The sequence below is a fragment of the Spea bombifrons genome, chromosome 5 (genome assembly GCF_027358695.1).
Source record: "Spea bombifrons isolate aSpeBom1 chromosome 5, aSpeBom1.2.pri, whole genome shotgun sequence".
NCBI lineage: Eukaryota > Metazoa > Chordata > Amphibia > Anura > Pelobatidae > Spea > Spea bombifrons.
In genome coordinates this window covers 97,194,073-97,212,720 of record NC_071091.1, presented here as the reverse complement: position 1 = coordinate 97,212,720, position 18,648 = coordinate 97,194,073, and the positions used below count along the sequence as shown (strand labels likewise).

At 40.6% G+C, this 18,648-nt stretch overlaps 1 protein-coding gene across 2 annotated transcripts; it reads right to left on the bottom strand.

Annotated features, from left to right (window-relative positions):
• Nucleotides 1–576: 576 nt before the first annotated feature.
• On the bottom strand, nt 577–18,367 carry FZD6 (frizzled class receptor 6). 2 transcript variants are annotated; one of them, XM_053467188.1, is made up of 7 exons: nt 18,259–18,367; nt 13,819–14,184; nt 6,246–6,442; nt 4,373–5,390; nt 4,019–4,167; nt 1,612–2,034; nt 577–1,193 (listed from the first exon to the last, which is right to left on the bottom strand). In XM_053467188.1, the coding sequence occupies exons 2-7, from the start codon at nt 14,002–14,004 to the stop codon at nt 1,049–1,051; spliced, it is 2,118 nt and encodes a 705-aa protein (XP_053323163.1). In that variant the 5' UTR covers nt 14,005–14,184; nt 18,259–18,367; the 3' UTR covers nt 577–1,048. The 2 variants fall into 2 exon arrangements, with proteins under 2 accessions (XP_053323163.1, XP_053323162.1); XM_053467187.1 differs by having other exon boundaries at nt 18,248–18,348.
• Nucleotides 18,368–18,648: the final 281 nt, after the last annotated feature.

The window sequence follows — 18,648 nt, the reverse complement described above, 5'->3', positions numbered from 1 at the left end:
TAAGGGGGGGGGGGATATTTTTCTCCTTGAGCATAAATTCCAGCGGTGTATACAGTAACGTCCGCCGGCACTCACAAAGCCCGGCTTTTATCTATTTTATTTTTTAGTAAACTTCCTTAATCTGCAGACCTGGAGGCCACCATTGTTATAAGTCATGTGACACGTTGGGTGACTCGCCCTGCTCGAAAACCACACTGAGCTGATTCTTTATGGCGATGCTTGTTCCTCCATAGACGTTCATTCTTTCAGAGAAGCTAGGTGATTAAGACTGAGCCTCTATTGCTTCCCACAGACAGTATGAGAAGGAGTCAAGGGGTTTCTCTAGTAGCTTGGGATATGATAACAGAGAGAACTCGTATAAATGGCCAATATGCAGCTTCCTAAAAACATTTTGCAAAATCAAGAGCTGTTTTTAAAAGAAAACAGCAAATATTTTTAAAAAAAAAAAAATTTTTTAAGAAGATACAAATAAAATAAAGTTGGTTGCCCTTTAAATCTAGTTTGTTAAAAACCATTAACGTTTAATTCAATGTAGCCGGTCACAATGTAAAGAAACACTTTAAATACCTGAAGGAATTCAAAATGAACAGTAGTGACTTTATTTAAAAAATCCAGTGTAAAAACTACAACAAATCACAAAAATAATCTGTAAAGACCGTCCAGACTTCACAAAACTTTAGTCACTTGTCATATCTGCGAAGCCCCCCCCGCTGTACGGTAAATTCCCATCATGCCCAAACTGACCACAAATGGGCGATTTATGATGGAGCCCACAGCGGATTAGTATTGGAGGCGGCCTATCATTGATATATAATAAAAAAACATGTTGGAAAAATTCAAATCATACATTTTTTATGTAACAGTTTCTTTTTGTAACAAATATAAACAGAATAAAAATAAAATACAAAAAGTAAAAATGATGTTTTTTTGAGCAGTACAGTCTGTATCGCTACTAAGTGCAAATTTCTAGTGTGTTCAGTAGTAACCCAAAGTAGAGCAAGAATATCGGACGGACAAAAGATAAGAGCCCTGGGAAAGTCTGGTTTTCTCAAGAACTTTGGATTGCATCCTCCTTTTCTTTGCTGTAGCTGGGATGAGCCGGCACGCAGGGGGAACAGGAATTTGTATCCATCTGATGAGATGTTCTTTCACCATTTGAGTGAGTTTCTGCAAAATCAGTGGCAGCCTGCAAGCTGTAAGAAAAAAAAAATGTAAAATGTAATAATGTCCGGTAATACATACAAAAAGAGGCAAGTGTGCTAAGAACTCATACAGCGCATTTCCACCACTTCAATGCGCTACAATCCAGAGCAGTAACAAAGTATTACGATCACATAAACAAATCAGAACCGCAGGGCGGGTGCATTACTTTTTTTTATAAGTGTTCCTTAACCTCTTGTCTAAGTTGCGATTTACACAACTTGGAACAGTTCTTCATGTTTAGCCTCTATGTATTTTGTATGAAGTTGCTATATACTAGTGTCATGTGGAACCACTGTCAACACAGTTAGGATCAACTGCTGTTCAGAAAAGAATAAATAAATAAAAAATTCTGCCTCTCGTTCAAATAGCTGTACTGTGCCTAGAAAGTCAGAGCTGTGTTCTTCCTACCTTTCCTCCATCAGGTTATGCACACTCCCAGACACGCTTTTTCCTCTGTCACTCCCCGGCATATTGTTACAGTCTGCGTGCTGTGTGGGGGTCTCCAATAAGGCTTGCATGGAGTCTTCTCTGTGGTGATCGCCACTGTCTTTCACGATACCACCACCATGCTCCTGTTCCTCCATCCGCGACAGGTCCAAATTGCTTACAATATCCGTGTTGGCCTCCTGTCCCAGGTAATCATGGCTGGTGATTGCCACAGCGGACACACCGTGATTGGCTTTGGTACCAGTGCTGGTACCCATGGATTTGGATATAACTTTCAGTTGGTGGGATGCAGACTTGTGCTTCTTCTTTTGTTTCTCTTTGGCATTGTGCTTGAGGAAGAACTCACAGGACTCTTGCAGGACCCTCCTGCTCTCACTCACTGGGCTAAGAAAAAAAACACAAATCAAAAAATTACTTGTGAAAAACAATGCAATAAAAATCCAAATATTTATCTCCTTGGGAAAGAAATCCAGTGCTATATAGAGTTATGTAGGTGGGCATTGAGAAAAATGTGGTTTTATCTCACTTTCTTTATGCGCAGACCCAGACATCTCCATTGTTATCAGTCATCTGATATTTAGGGTGACTTTCCCTGCTATAACACTACATTAAGCCGATTTTTTATGGTAATACTTAACTAACCCATTCCTCCATAAAAACGCCATTAGTGAAAGTGATTAGCTAGGTTATTAAGACTGAGCCATTCCATTGTCTACTACAGGCAGTACGATAAAGAGTCAGGATGTTTAAGTGGATTAGGCTAAAGCAACAGGATGACAGAGAAAACTATATTAGGTAAATACTAGAAAATCATAGTTTTATTAACTAACAAAAATAAGTAATGGGAGTTCCCCTTTAATATAAAATGCATAGCCAGCTCCTGGAAGAATATATTGCGTAAACTGTTGGCGCTATATAAAGATAATATTATTATTATTATTATTATTAATAATAAATATTGCTTGCAGGCTCTGCCCATAGCTTTTCCTCCATTAGTTTATACTATCTCCGGAACCTCATTGTTCAGTGTGTTTAAAGCTCTATGAACATACAAACAAAGATCGTTAATGATTATTAAATGAAGTTACATTCATTATGGATGAAATAATTCACTGGATACTTTTTAATCTCCATATACAAAAGGTTCTGCTCTAATCTGCAATGATTACCGATATGTTGCACAATAACTCGGAATCTATAGGCTGCGGGATACATTCATACTTTCAATGCAATCCTTGCAATGTTTGGGGAAAGAAAGCATTGTGCTTATTTTCACTTAAAACTCGAAAACCAACCACAATTAAAATAAAAACAGTCTGAATAAATGCAAAAAAGTATAATAAAAAAAGGCTATTTTAGCCTGCAAATTAATTTATACTACGAACCTGGTTCCTGCATAACATTTGTACTGTGAGAAGGATGTCTATTTCTTCAAGTCATGATTTGATTCATTATTGATAACTCTGCTCCATTGACGCTGGATAAGTCTTGCAAAAAACACAATGTATTCCTTACCCTACCACGTCAAAGGTCCCCAATGAACAAGAAACTGGTTTAAAAGTACACAGGCCCTCATCCACAGGAGCTTAGCCCCCCCCCCACAAGTGAAAACTCCATCACAGATTTGCTATGCTGAAAAACAATGTTTTTTGAAGGCTGATTTGGAAGCGATACAAGAATTGGGCAAAGAAATAAGCAAGCTCTGCACCGTGGTATACCGCACCACCTGGGAAGGACAGGATTTTTTACGCTCAATTAAGACAAAAAAGAACATTGAAAAAAAGGCAAAAAAATGCAGAAAGTTGGCACACGGCTGAAATATATTATAATTATACTGACTCTACAGAAATCTGAGAGCAAGGAATATTTTTAAAGAAATGTGACAGCCTGTCTGTGGTGTAGAGGGCCACAGGGCTGATATTGATGGTTTCAGCCATGATACCCCCCCCCCGGTCCCATTTTTGTGCTGCGCATACTTATCACCATATACCGATAGTCTCTGCCATTACACCATGTGCTATAAAGATCTGGTAAGAAGATGGCTAGGTTCAAGAGAAAAGGGCTAACAGAGGAGGGTAGGAATGGAGAAGAGAAAGTGATTGTGAATAGGGAAATGCTGAGGCTGGGTTAGAAAGAAGAAGGCTAGGGTAAGGACGATAATATACAGAATTGCTAAAATGCTTGTAGAGGAGAGAGATTTTGACTACTTGATCACGAGAAGAAAAGTTAGCCCATCACGCTCATGCAAACATACACTAGGGTGTGTGCGCATGTATGTACACATGCACATATACATACACACGCCGCCCTATATAAATAATATCACCTGCACACGTTTTTGAGCATTAAAACAAATAAACAGACTTACTCTTGTTTGGGACTGCGGTTGAAGAAATTTGCCCACTCTGAATAGGTTTTCCTGCTTCCCACCCAGAAGATAGCAGAGATTCCAACAATCAAAGTCATCATATACTTTGTTAAAAATAAGGCAAGGTCAGGTCTAGTCAACTTCTTCAGCTATGGGGAAAAAAAATCATTAGAAACTTAAAATTATATATATATATTATATATATATATATATATATATATATTATTACTTTAAAGGTTAATTTTAAAAGTGAACTTTTTAATTCAAAGGAAGATAATTCAAACAAGTATGTAAAAGTTGGCCTTTGCAAAATAACACAAACGCGCCGTTGTTAAGTAGCCAGATGTAACTTACATGGTGGGGACATGGAATATGGTATTCCTGGCAATGGTCGGCGACCCATGTCATTTCCCAAGAGCTCCTAGATACCAGCTCATAGGTGTAGCATCCCAGAAGAATGACTAGAGGAACCAAGTATGTACCGCTGAACACTCCAATGCGAATCATGAATTTTTTCAGTTTTTGTTTGTTCCTTTCATCGTGTTGGATGACCTGGCGAACATTATTTAAGGAAATAATTCCAGCCAGGAGTAGAGAGAGTCCAATGAAAACACAGAGGCACAAGGGTAAGAGCACAAAGTATGAAGAAACATATCTGTCATACAGTCCAACAAAACAAACACCACTTATATTGTCTCCTTCCACTTTGTTCATGGCCAGAAGTATGACGGTGAGTATTCCTGGGAGGCCCCAAGCCACCGAATGGAACCACATAGACTTCTGCTCTATGGCTTCACAGCTCCACTTCTGACCTGCAGCTAAATACCATGTTATGGTGAGCATCACCCACCATATGGTTCCAGCCATGGTGCAAAAATAAAGAAGCATGAAGACAACAGTACAGGACTTGTTTTGGGAACCAAGGACAACAGTGTCTCCATCTGCAAGGTTTTCATCTGCTTCATTGCAAGAAAGATTGTTTCCCATCAAGAACCCAACAAAGTACATGAGAGACACGATGCTGTAACAGACAGAATAGAATATGATGGGTCTCTCTGGGTATCTGAACCTTTTCACATCAATGAGGAAAGTAAGAAATGTGAAAAGGGTTGCACAGAAGCAGATTATGGAAATAATGCCAATGAAATTTTTGGCAAAGTCCAAATCACTTTTTTGAAAGTACATGTTGGGACATGGCGGTGCGCAGTGATTAACCCCCAAAAACTGGTAGCCTGTGCCTTGGGAGGTTTTCAAGTGGCGTGGGCACCAAAACCCATAATCCCTCTGAATCTTCTCTGAAGGCTTGTGAGTGCCCCAGGGATTGGCAATCTCCCCTGTTGCGATGGAGCCTGAATTATCGCAGTCTTCAAGCCTGAAAAAGAAAAGACATTGCTTGAAGCACTTTCTTCTTATGCAGGGCCAAGCAGTCACAATGGTTACCCATGATGCTGCGTGACACATTATGGTGGGAAATGCAGTCTAAATGCTTGTGTGGGTCACAGATTTTTACATAAAACAATGTAATGCTAAACGATCACGCCATGGCCTCATTTCTTTAGCTTTTCTCTATGCAGGATAGAACTTGCTAAGACTCACGTACATTATTAGCTTCCTGCAACTTTGCTCACACACAGAATTGAATCAGTTGCGCAATATAGAATACAAAAACGCAAACCTAAAACTTAATTAAATCAATGTGGTTAAACACTTGGAGCAGTTAAAGACAATGAAAAGGTGGACAAAAGAGCTACTTTGGGTTACCCTCATTTAAAGTATTTGAGAAAATGAGGCATTGGGAGCATTTCTCCGCTTACTGATACATCATTATTTCCCTACCCGTTTGGCACAGCTTGTACATGTGCTTAAATTAAGTATAATGCTCCATACATAACGTAGGTTAGCATTGGGGGAAAAACGTGGTTTTAGCTTCTTTTGTTACAATAATCCACAAATCTTGTGATAATTTGGGCCGCTTTACTCTTCTCATACACCACAATAAGCTGATGCTTTATGGCAATGCTAATGAGGTCCACTCCTACATAGACTTTCAATAGTTAAAGCGTCTGGGCGGGTGATCAAGAACGAGGCATTGTATTGTTTTTGTATGTAAAGAACAAAGTAGCAGTTGTTGTGGTGAATTTCCGAGCATGGCTTTCACCTTAAATTTTATTCTGGTGATTTCTGGCTAGTGGACGTTGCACGGTTTGAAACAGAATATAGAGTTTACCTGCTGCACTCCAATTCCGCCGGCCACGTGATGCCGAACGTGTCTATGGTTTGCTTGCATTCGGAATACACGGTTTCGCACAGGCTCCGGCACGGCAGCACTATATGCTTGGGTTCTGAGCAGGTCGGGAAGAAGGCCTGGCACAAAAACGTGTGGACCTCAGGGGAACATTGAAGGTTTACGAGCGGAAGGAACGGCTGAAGAACAAGAACACACAGAAAAATTACATTACAGAAACACAGAAGAAACATTTGGTGAGACTTATTAAAGAAGAACCATCTTAAACGCACGCTGGGAGCAGAATCTCTAACCTGGCCACATATGATGACATGTTCTTCAATGCCTAGATGCTTTTCATGTACAGATGATTTTAAACAATGAAAGGCTACAATTGTGGGACGCGTCATTCCACGTGCGGCTAATAGATTCATAGAGCAAATGTCCTGCCCTGTCCCTTCAGAATATGGACTTCTTAAAATCATGCCCCATCCTCTCCTCCTGTTATAAATCATTCTATTATTATTTGTTTATAAAGCACCATCAAATTCTGGACAATGGGTAGACAGGACATAAGTAGTATATAACATAACAATTTGACTTACAGAGACAGGTGAGGAGGGCCCTGCTCAAACAAGCTTACAGTCTAGAATCTAGAAGTGAGGTGTTACATTATTGACTAGAAAATAATGGATTATTTTAATCTAATTAAAATAAAAAGCCTTATACACTAAACTTTCCATTTAAATTTTAACCCGGCCCAGACATTTTACTCCAGCAGAATGACTACCTGGAGTGCCGTCCGCTTTTCTAAATAAAGGTCACTGAGGGTAATGTATAGCCGTCCCTGCACAGCTTTGTGTACATTTCCTACTAGCTGACAGCAGGTCATATATAACCGTCATCTGCTTGAACACCTGGGGCCAAAAACAAACCTTTTCAAAGCCTGCTCCTTGTGTCATTATTTTTGTTGGTGCCAAAAAATATAATATACTGCTTCTTTAAAAAAAAAAAGAAAAAAGAACCCAAACAATTCCTTAACCCTGTAAGGATCAATGAAGTACCACGTACATAAGAAGAATGTTCATAGAGGACCAATGACATGCCTGGTACACCGCATTGTTTTTTATGTACTTAAGTATGCTTTCTGCTTTCAGTACATGCAGCCAAGTGAAAACGGAAAGGAGAGAAACCCAGACCTGGGGGCCGCCATTGTTGTCAGTCATGTGATACTTTGGGTGACTTTCCCTGCTCAAACTTTGCAGATTCGTTATGGCAATGCTAACAAGGTCCGTTCCTCCATAGATTTCATTAGTCAGCGTGTCAGGCTGACTGATTAAGACTGAGCCATTCTATTGTTTACCACAAAGCAGTATAATAAGGAGTCAGGGGGTTTGTCTAGTAGATTGGGCTAAGATATCACAGCTAGAACACATATAATAATACAAAGCTGCCTGAAAACATTAGAACTTTTCAAAAACATATATATATTTTTTTAAACGAATTTTAATCAGGTACAAGTAGCACAACATTTTGGTGGGAGCTGCGCTTTATTGTATATATTGTATAGTCTTCCAAATGTATCCTCATTTCTTTGTCTGGAGGACCTTGTAAAAGACACCGCCAAGGCCAGAGACAAAAACAACAATAAATGCTTCTTGTTAATGTTTTCATTCATAGGTTTTCACTGTTGAGCCTTCAAGAGATTACAAGATGTTTTCGGTGCAGAAATTCCTTTCTAATGCTGAGCAACAGAAATTAAATAAACCAAATTAAATATTTTTTCAATGAATGACCACAGGATAGTCTGCAGTTATTGAATCAAGAAAACCAGTGTTCCTGCGACCGCCCCCCCCCCCACACACACACACAATTTTCGTGTTGGAAAACCAGTATAGTTTACCACTCCTTTGAAAAGCAGCCTTTATTGAAGCTGGCATGCGTTCCGCAGCACAGAACACACAACCCTTTTCATCGGTCACAAACCTACAGAGGTTTCAAAACTTCCATCAGAGATTTAGTAGCTTGTTTTAAAACCCAGAGTGGTTTTTTGATTTAACCTCTGGAAACAACAAACAGATGGGCTTTCTCCTTAAAGCGTGCGGAGAACACAAATGGTGGACGCTAAAGAGACCTCCGTGAAAAACATATTAGGTGGAGAGTAACCGACATCTGCAGACAGACTAAACCCTTCTAGCACTGAGATGGTAAGAGGAGAATGTCTTTCCTCTTCTGCTTCTTTAGGAATCAGTAAACGTAACAACTTCTCAGGGTAGGCCAACCGGAGCGCCAAATCTTGTGGGGGAGGGGCTGTATCGACAGCTTTTAGTGGGAGGAAAGTGGGTAGGGAGCAGGTGAGAGTGGGTGGGGTGCAGGAGGGATGTAGATGGGGAGAGGGCGTGGCCACAATAAGCTCTCCTGCCCGGAGAAAGAAGAAACTACTGTGTGATCCTGGGGAAACGGCCTCAGCCGGAGACTCCGAGTCAAACCAGAAGAGTTCTCAGGTATGTCAGTGAAGAGACAATAGTTTGCTTTGCTGATCCCTTCCTTCAGTGAAATGATCAGTAAGCACTGCCAGGCCTACATAATAAAGTAAAAAAAGGAAAATATGAAAAAAAAAAATGACATGGCTGTAGATTTAAAATAACCTTATGGGATTATTCACTAAACAGCGAGTTGAGGTTGAATTAAATATGTTTTTTATTTACAAAATCAATGTAGGACAAACCTGGACAGCGTAATCATACATAACACTGATCGGACAAGTATGAGATGACTGCTAAACCCCACTGTTTTTCAAGCCCTTCAGATGTGCGCATGCACATTTATTTTTCCACTCGCCGAACATAACATGATCCTACATCTTGTAAACAAAACACACCAATGATTCAACCTAAAAAGCATATTAACCACACAGATTTCACTTGTTGATTTGTAAGGCCAGCATATTCTGCAGAGCTGTACGATGGGTTATACATAACAGTGAAATCAGGGTAGGGAGTATATAATACGATACAAATATCAAGAAATATTTCCCACTTAGGGCTAGGGATAAAACCCTTAGAAAAACACACGCTTCTAATGGTTTTCAACCTTTGGACATTTCAGCCATATCGAACTGCAACTCCCATTCGGACGCAGCGTTTTTACCGTCCACGTCTCTGTATCGGTGTTATTTTATATTCATTTTTTTATATTTATTTTATATTGATCTTTTTCTGGCTCTAACGATAAGTTGTGTGCTTTTCAGTCACGCCAACACGTTTACCCTGCAGTTCACTCGTTACAAAGTCATCCCGCTGCTCATCTACCGGTATCACGTTCCCTTTATAGCGATATCAGACGTCGAGTTAAGGGATTACAAAACTAAGGGTGACACGATGCACACTCCGTGTTCCCCCATATATGTAAGCAGAACGCAAACCTTTCTCTGCCGTAGATTCCAGCGTAATGCAAAACACTGTATAACATTAAAGACATTATAAAAGCAATATAATGAAGAAAACATTACCAATGCAAAAAATAGTTTCCCCTAGCATAGTCAAAGGAGAAACAGCCTGCATTACATCACATCATTTATTACTGATCGCCACCCAATAACAAAACCAGGCTAGCGAGCGGATTAAGACGTTCGTGCACACTGGGGTAAGTCTGGACTAATTTATGGCTTGGATATGTATAATGTATAGCTGGGCTATAAGATTTAACAAAACCAGCCCTGAGTTGTATAAAAGTCACACTTTTAACCTAAACAGTTTAAAGCCTTTCCCTTATTTTGAGATCAGGGAAGCAGGCAGTCAACCTAACAAGGCTCAGCTGGGAAATGTTCCTCTGTTCTCCACTATTTGCTGCTGCTTCCTACCAACAGCCGGTCTGCGCCCCTGCCGGGTTTCTGTGCCCCTGCCGGGTTTTTTTTCGCACATGCTCCTTTGCTACCATGTTTGGGAAGGGTTGCTAGACTGTCTAGAAGACCGCAAGAAATCAGTGTTTATTATAGAAGCACGGTAACTTCTCCTTTAACCCCTTAAGGACAATGGGCAGTCCCTAAACCCATTGAATCCAATGCATTTTGAGCCCGTACATGTACAGGCTTTGTCATTAAGGGGTTAAAACGTAATTGTGCACTTTTCAGTAAAAAGATGTAGCGGAATTAGAACGAATATAACATTACTGTGTAGAAGTAATACGCAACATTATTTCTTTTATGTGTAATTATAATATGAAAGCAATGCTACCTTTTAGATTTGTTATATTAAATAAAAGTTAATAAAGTGTTTACTGTCCTCATACATTTGTAACATATGTCAAAACTCTATCTGGGGTCGGAGATATCGGATGATATCCCCAGAAGCGTTTTTTAACATTCAGCAAATTCCACATTTCTAGTGTTAAATTTATAGCTCTGTATGAAAAAAATCTCAAGAGATCGATTTCAAAATAACGTAGTAATAAATTGTAACTTAAACCAAAATGCTACCTGCAGCAACAGCGCTCACTGCTAAAAACATAGAATCCTGGAGCTATTCGGTTACCCGCAGAACCGGTTCGGCGTGTAAAGTAACAGCTATTCAGCTCTAATCTTTTTTTCACTACTGTTGGTGAAACACAGCGAGGAGAGGCTCCTCAACCCGGCCGAATACCCAAAGTGTTGTGCAAATAAAGCAGGCTTATAAAAACCTACATTTAAAAGGATCGCCCGAGCCCTATTTCTGCGTTAAAACACATTGGCGTAGAGCGCGTTTTACTGCATGCCAATCGGCACCGGCGTAACTACAGGGATTAACGGGTTAAGAAATGCAGCTATCCCATGCCGAAGTATCTTCTTCTGGTGCCATCAGAAGCGACAGGCCACTTACCTACCTACACCAAACCTTTAAAGGTCAGATCTTAATGGTCATCAAACTGCATCTGCACATGCTCCCAACGCATTCTGCCAACAGGCCTGTCACTGGCGCTCATTCCCGCTAATTTGCCATGTCATTCACATGCGACTCAAGCTCATAGAACTGTAAAAAGTTATATGCCTGGCAGAAGACCAACACAGATTTCCAGAAGCACTGTAAATATTTTACATTAAATTGAACTCTCTCACAAAACACGTCTGAACAGGGATGTCCTGTTAGAGATGCTCTCGGATAATGATGCAATTAAGTGATGTCATACTGCGAATTTTACAAAAAAAGTGAAAAAATGCAAGAGAGGTCTTTTCACTAAAGCCGACCCCAGTAACTTTCTGCTGCAGGAAGATCTTGACTGGCCCTGCATAATGCATAGTTTAATACGCGAGATTTTATTTAGATTCTTCTTACAATTATACAGCCCTTCACGCTGAACAAACTTATATGTATAGTGAAGTGCGGAAGAAACGACAACTCTCTTGCAAACTCTCCGGTTCACTCTCCCTTTAGTGAGTGATAGAAATCGGCATTGAGGTCATTGAGTATTTTAACTGAACAAAGAAGCATTCGTGCGAATAGGAGCAATGAAAGCAGATGTGACCCTGCAGGGGATCCCGGGCTACAGTCTACGGAGAGCCTTACAGAACAATCAGGTGGTTGATATTTAACCAAAGTCTTCGTGCAGAATCCGGAAAGGAAATCTAGAGCCGTGCCTTATGTTACAGAACACCCCGTAAGGCACCATGTTTTCAGATGTTTCATACATTCTGTTATTCCATCATTTCTAGCTCTTAGGTCTCACTCACTCCAGAACCCCCTGAAGTCCAGTATGTAAACACTCTTTCCCATGAATCATCTATAGGGGAGACCTTTTCGGTGGTCCACAGAGGTGAACGGATCCAACGTGCTATCGTAGTATGGCTCAACAATGAGACTGCGGCATAAAATAGAAATGATCATTTTTGAATTAACTGCTTGGCATTCTTTAGGGAATCATATTTTTCTTGTTTAAAGTAAAAACCCCATATTTCAAGTTGTCTCTTTTGTTTGGCCAAGGCACGGGAATGTTTACATACGCAGTCTCAACGTGAAATACCTATCGATCATTTACCTTTTATTTTTTCTTCAAAAGTAGCGGTTAATAAATAACGCCTAGGTAATTATTTGCTTCTTTCTGGTTTTGGGTCCCTTTTAATGATCCCATCAACCATGTCGGGCTAGATTGGAAGCTTCTTTTGTACCAGTTTGTTGTGTGCGATTCAAACTTATTTTACTGACTCTCTTGTAACAGCGCAACGGAATCTGCTGGCGCTATTTAAATAAATGTAATGACTTTCCAAAAACAGACAAAAAACCTGCTTTTCTCTTGAGGCTTAAAATTCCGCTCCGCGAGTAAAGCTATAAACACATTCCGCTTTGTATCACTTGCATCCAGGGATACACAAAGTGCAAAGTAACAAAAGCTGACGAAAAGTGGGCATCAGGAAAATGTCCTTTTAGGTCATTGGCGTGGCAACCGATAAAGTATGTCTGAAGATCCGAGGCTTGATGAAACCTGTAGGGTTTATACTGGAAATGCCATTGTGTTGTGTGGCTCTGTGCCAGACGCGCTGGGCTGTTTCGTCTTGCATGACACGGAACAAAAGCCCCAGTCTACACAGACAAACATTCCAACGCAGCCGCGTTACACGGAGGAAGAGAGACACAGCCCGTGCTGAGAGACGGGGAATCGGATTTTACTTCAACGGCTCCGCAAACTGCAGGTCAAAATATTGACGGTGAGAAAGAGAGATCCCTATTTATTCTTCACAACACTGGAAGGAAACCTCAGGTTTAATACAAAACCCTCCGCTTCAAATCCAAGGCCACCGAGTAATCTCGGGCTGTTACCGACTTACTCTGCCAACATTTCTTTGCAAGGGACATTCCACCCAGGTAGCAAGTTGTATTCTTCACTACGAGAGCTTTTTACAATGCAAATATGTTGAAGGGTGGCTTTGGAAGGCAACCGCATGCTGGCTACAGGAACTGAAATGTTCCCGAGGGGTGATAAGCGAGTCAGGATAAAAGGTCCGCTTCTAATTAATGAGACCAGTGCTGCAAACATTTAATATATATATATATTTTTTTTAAGTAAGCATTAAACAATTGGTATGGCCGCCACAAAAAGCCACATGAATTATCTCACCCAATGCTGACATGACAGCTCTGACATGCCAGCGGTTGCAAAGACAACACCATTGAGTCACTTGAGTCTATTCGATAAGGATGGAGCTTGTCAAAGTTCATAAAAAATAAAACAAAATTAATAAAAGACCATCACCCGGTATACTCCAAAATTTAGACTAAAGCTTCAATGTACAGCTCGCTGTGGCTACAAGAGACAGACTGGAAGCTGCCTGACCGTTGAATTCACGAATGAACCAATAATGGATTCCACAGACTTCAACAGGATCATAGGCCAGTCCTGTCACCAAAATAGGTTGTACAGCGCGAGATCAGAAAGAACTGAGCTGGTCTGAAGCGCTTCCTGGTGTCAGATGGCGATAGGAGCCATATCTGGAAGCTCAAACCAGAACAGCCCAGGACTCCAATGGCACCTTTACTAGGCCACTGCTGCTTAAGGACCCCCAGTTCTAAACGTACAATTGTGCCAACAATCCCTTTTTCCTGCTTACCTCCATCATTACAGCTGCAATATGTTGATCATAGTGTTCCATCAGGTTGGGGAAGAAAGTCATGTTGTAGGTCATGCCCATACACCTGGGCACAACGATAGGTTCACAAGTGAACAAACTGTGACTGCGCACAACGGGCAGCAAAGAGCCAAGGAAAACAATCCCGGAGAAAATCATTCTCATCATTGTTGTAAAAAAGAGCAGAAGCCGTTAATCCAGGGATCTTCTGTGCTTCATCAGGAGAGCGGCTTTCACACGGGGTTAGGCAACAAAGAGCGGTGATGTTGTTCTACAGCCAAGGTCCCCAGGTGGTAACGCAGCATCGGGCAGTGTGGAAAAATACGGAGCCTATTTTTAGCAGACATCCTGTAATTAGAAAAAAGTAAAACAAATGAAGGTGATGGACTGCAGCCTGTGGAGCGCAAGTTAATTTAACGTCCTCAATGAATATAAACTGTTTGACACATTTGCACTTCTACAGGTTACTCTATCGCTATACATCCAAGTCCCTACTCAAGCGAGTGGCAGTAAATAAGCGAGACCTCTACCTACGATCCCCACCATCCGTCAAATATTCCACGTGATCCGCTTTAAATTTACAATCACATTTTACTTTCTTACAATTTGCACACATACTTCCCACACGCACGTGAGACACAACATGGCGTGGAAAATAAATTGTACGATTACAACCCCGATTTCTCATTAAAGCAAACAATATATCAGGTATTTGAGAAAAGTAAGAAATACATTCGGTGCAGCGATAAATGGGTAAGTGGGACAGATGTGTTAGAAAGGCAAGAAGAGATAAAGCAAGGTGTTCCTGGGAAGGTCAGTCGGCCCCCTAGGTATGGGTGGGTGCAAGCCAAACGTCTGCCACAGGGGTTACTAAGCCATTGTCAATGCCTCTTTAGTACGCACGGGTTCTGTTGTGCTAATTATACGTGTAGACAAGATCAAACTAATGCAAGCCTGAAGGAAAGTGATATCATCTACGATGCTTTTGGCTGTAACCTAATATCGGCCGCTGGAATTCTGCGTGTGAATAGGTTTTCAGGGACGTCTCCTATTCTAAGCGAAGAAACAGGGGCAACCAGAACACGTTCGGGGAAGAATTTACTTATCCCGCCAGGACTAGCTCTGGGAGGCACCGCGGAGACTACATGGAGTCTCAGCATCCAAATCCCAGCACACACCCGCAAACCAAGAAGGAATTACCTTAACGGCCGTTACGACCAAACCGCAAAACAAAAAGGCAGGGCTTAAAGAGCAGCAATTACAACGTCTCCCGTTAATAAACGGTTTGTCTCCAAAATCATCGCTCTGGAAACGTATATGAAGAACCTCGTGTCAATTTATTTTAAAGTACAATATCAGCCTTTCAAGAACCTGTCATTAATTTCTTTAGAAAAAGTATAAATTATTGACATTGTCGTATAAAATACTGGAAGGCAATATAAAAACAGCCACTAATTGCAAGCGTTAACCCTTTAAGCATGTACAGTGACAGGCATTCAGTCATCAACTTTTTAACATTAACATCAAACTCCTCTAGAGTTTATCGGGTTAAGATGGTACGGCCATACATACTTATCAGGACGGAGATAATAAAACTCCCCGAATTGCAGTGAGGAAAACAAGTTTTAATCACTTCATTAGCTACAATATAAACAGACACCTTGGCCATTCTCAGAGGAGATCTCGCGCATGCTCGGGCCCTGGAGAGCTTCAGATTAGCTGAATAAGAACAGGCCTGACGAAGAGACCTATAATACTGAATAGATTGTAAACTCACAATCAGCGCCCTCTTCTCCTTTGTTTGTGATTTTACATTTAACCTACCGATTGTAAAGCGCTACGGAATCTGCCGGCGCTACAGAAATAAATGTAATTAATGTATAGCATTGACTCTGCTTGTTCCCTGTAAGCTAAACGAGAGCTTCTGCAGGTTGCTAACGACTTTGGGGAAAAAATCTTTTTCTATAACTTGCAGAAAAGCCCCCCCATGTGCAGATGTACATTCCTATTCTGTTTAGGACCAGAATAATCTTCATTTAGATCTGCAAAGTGGATTCACTAATGCAGAACAAACATGTACTCAGCGGATTCAATTCACAAGCCAACTAGTAGCCACAGTACACGACAGAGACGCTTATCAGCCAACGGCAGGCAGGAATTATTTAGTAATACTTTTATGGAGAAAAAACAAATATACTCAAAGTCTTCCCTTTCTGCATCCAGCATATCCTCCAAAACTCTTCTTACTGTTGATTTATACACACACATATACACACATATACACACATATACACACACACACACACACACACACACACCGGTATATATATAAAATTCAGTTTGAAAGGCAAGCAGGTCAGCATACAAAGAAATAATGTACAGTCACTGTGTAGCTATAATTATACTGATTGTGTCCGCTTGGCCCCCGAGGCATCTATTGCTGGAGTAATTCTCGGGTGAATAGAACTGTCATTTTTGTCAGCTTGATAACCCTACGTTACCCACTTTACTCCCAGGAGCCACACGTGGGGTTGCATAACAAATGCGATAAGATTGCAGTAAGGTCTTCGCAGCCTAAATAAAAAATGTAAATGTTTAACTCTGTGCCAATCATACCCCTGGCAATAACCCATTAGATGTAATTAACCCATTAGATGTAATTAACCCATTAGATGCAGTCTAGCGGAGTAGTTAGTCTGGGTCTGTCCCCATCATGCAAACGTCACAGCCGAAACACAGAACCTGACAGCCGATAACAACCATTCGGCCCATCTAGTCTCTCTATAAACACTACAACACGCGTGTGCCATCAGAACTCGGAAAGTCATGTCATTTTCGGAAACTAGGAATTTTTGATTCCAGAAATTGACTATTAAACACTCCTGCTGCGTGCTTATAGGTTTGTAATGAAACAAAATAACCAAGAGCTGTTATTTAAAATGTAACTGGCATTACCGGCTGAACAACGTGTCTCAGTGTATCCGATCTAAGCTACGCACCACAGGTACAAGGGTTTTCATAAAAAACATTTCTAGCCAACATATTTATAAAAGGGTTTTCTAACGATCAATTCACTTTTTAAACCTAAACTTGGATCAGCAAACAGAACGTTCCATTGAAACACAGGAGTGATAAAGGAGTGATGGGAGTGATAAAGGAGTGATGGGAGTGATAAAGGGCCTCTGTACTGTATGAAGATCTTCCATTAAATATTTCCAGCTACAATAGTCATTTACAACATTAGTCACATCTATACTGTATTTGTGATCCACTTCATGTTTTTTCAAACGACAAAATTCACTTTTCTTTCAAAAACAAGTTAATTTCTAAAAATATAGAACGCACGCTGGAAATATTTGTATCAAGTCATTTATTCAGCAGGGACAGGAGATATATATATAATAGATAATATATATATATATATATATATATACTGTAAGAAGTCTCATATAATTTAACTTTTATAAATAAAAATCTTAAGAACTGCTATGAGCAGCATTCATCTAAATCTATACCAGCGCCTGGTAATCAGTAACAAGAATAACAGCCTAAAAAGCGGTATTTCACGCCAAAGCGACAAAAACACCCAACACATGCCAAGTGTAATACCGTCCTGAGCACGAGCCGCTCCTGTCCTATAAAAAGCAATGATTTCACGAGCTAATAAAAAAATACATAAATGCACTTTATATAAAATACTTAAATAATGGTTTAAACTGCACTTTTTAAAATTTATTTATTTTCCTAAATAAATATATTATATCGGTAAAAAAAATGTTCCCACGAACACAATGGATACAATCGTCTTCTCACACGGTGTATATTTGGACAGAGAATATCTGTTTTTATTATACATTGTATCACAAACAAACAATTTTACACACTAATTGCTATTCTACCCCAAATAACTTATTGTAGCTCCTCTTCCTTATGCTGTCAGTACATTTATTTGCACTCTTTAAATATATATCATCCTATAGATTGTAAGCTTGCGAGACAAGCTCTCTTATTTTGTTTAGTCTTTGAATGTAGGGACTGTAAGAAGCGCTGCGTGAATTGGTTGTTGCTACATATAAGTAAATGATGAAAATAATGAAGTTAATGATAAACAATAATAATAATAATAACGTACATTCGTTATCACCGACAGGATTGCACTTAGAGGTCCAAACACAATCCGTTTTTCAGGATCTCTGCTGCACCTGTTGGTGACAATACCCCCCATGCAGTTTATTGCCCCTGCGTATAATGCCCTTTTCACTTTCTCCTCCGGTGCTTGCATTAATCCACTCCCTTTCATTGCCCCCCTTGATCCTGCAGAGCGTACCACCTCCTACCGTGCCCCTGCCCTCCCGGTCCTCTCCTCTCCTCTCCATGCACTACTCCACACCGAAACCTCCTGCAAACTTACTATATCCTTACCTCGGCGTGCTACATGCAGACCGCTCCGCTCGCGTTCACGGCCCCCCGGAGCTCCGACAGCCGGTACCGAACGAGCCCCTCTCACACCCCTCACGTAGCAACCTGACACTGACTCCTGCCGAGCTAAACGATCACGTCGGGTTGTTCTCGAACTTCTCATGTAAGCCCGCCTCTGATTGGTCAGACCGCCCCCATCCGTATGTCCTTTGCCCGCTGATTGGTTCATGTATTTTCCTATTCATTTTGCCTGAGTGTTAAACCCATTGTGTGGATGTCCTGATGTCACTTGCTACAGGGGGAGAGTTGGAGGGGTGGGGTGGTAATTGTTTCAACCATTACTGTCCTTACTGGAAAAGAAGAGGTTAAGAAATGATATTGTTAATTATTTTA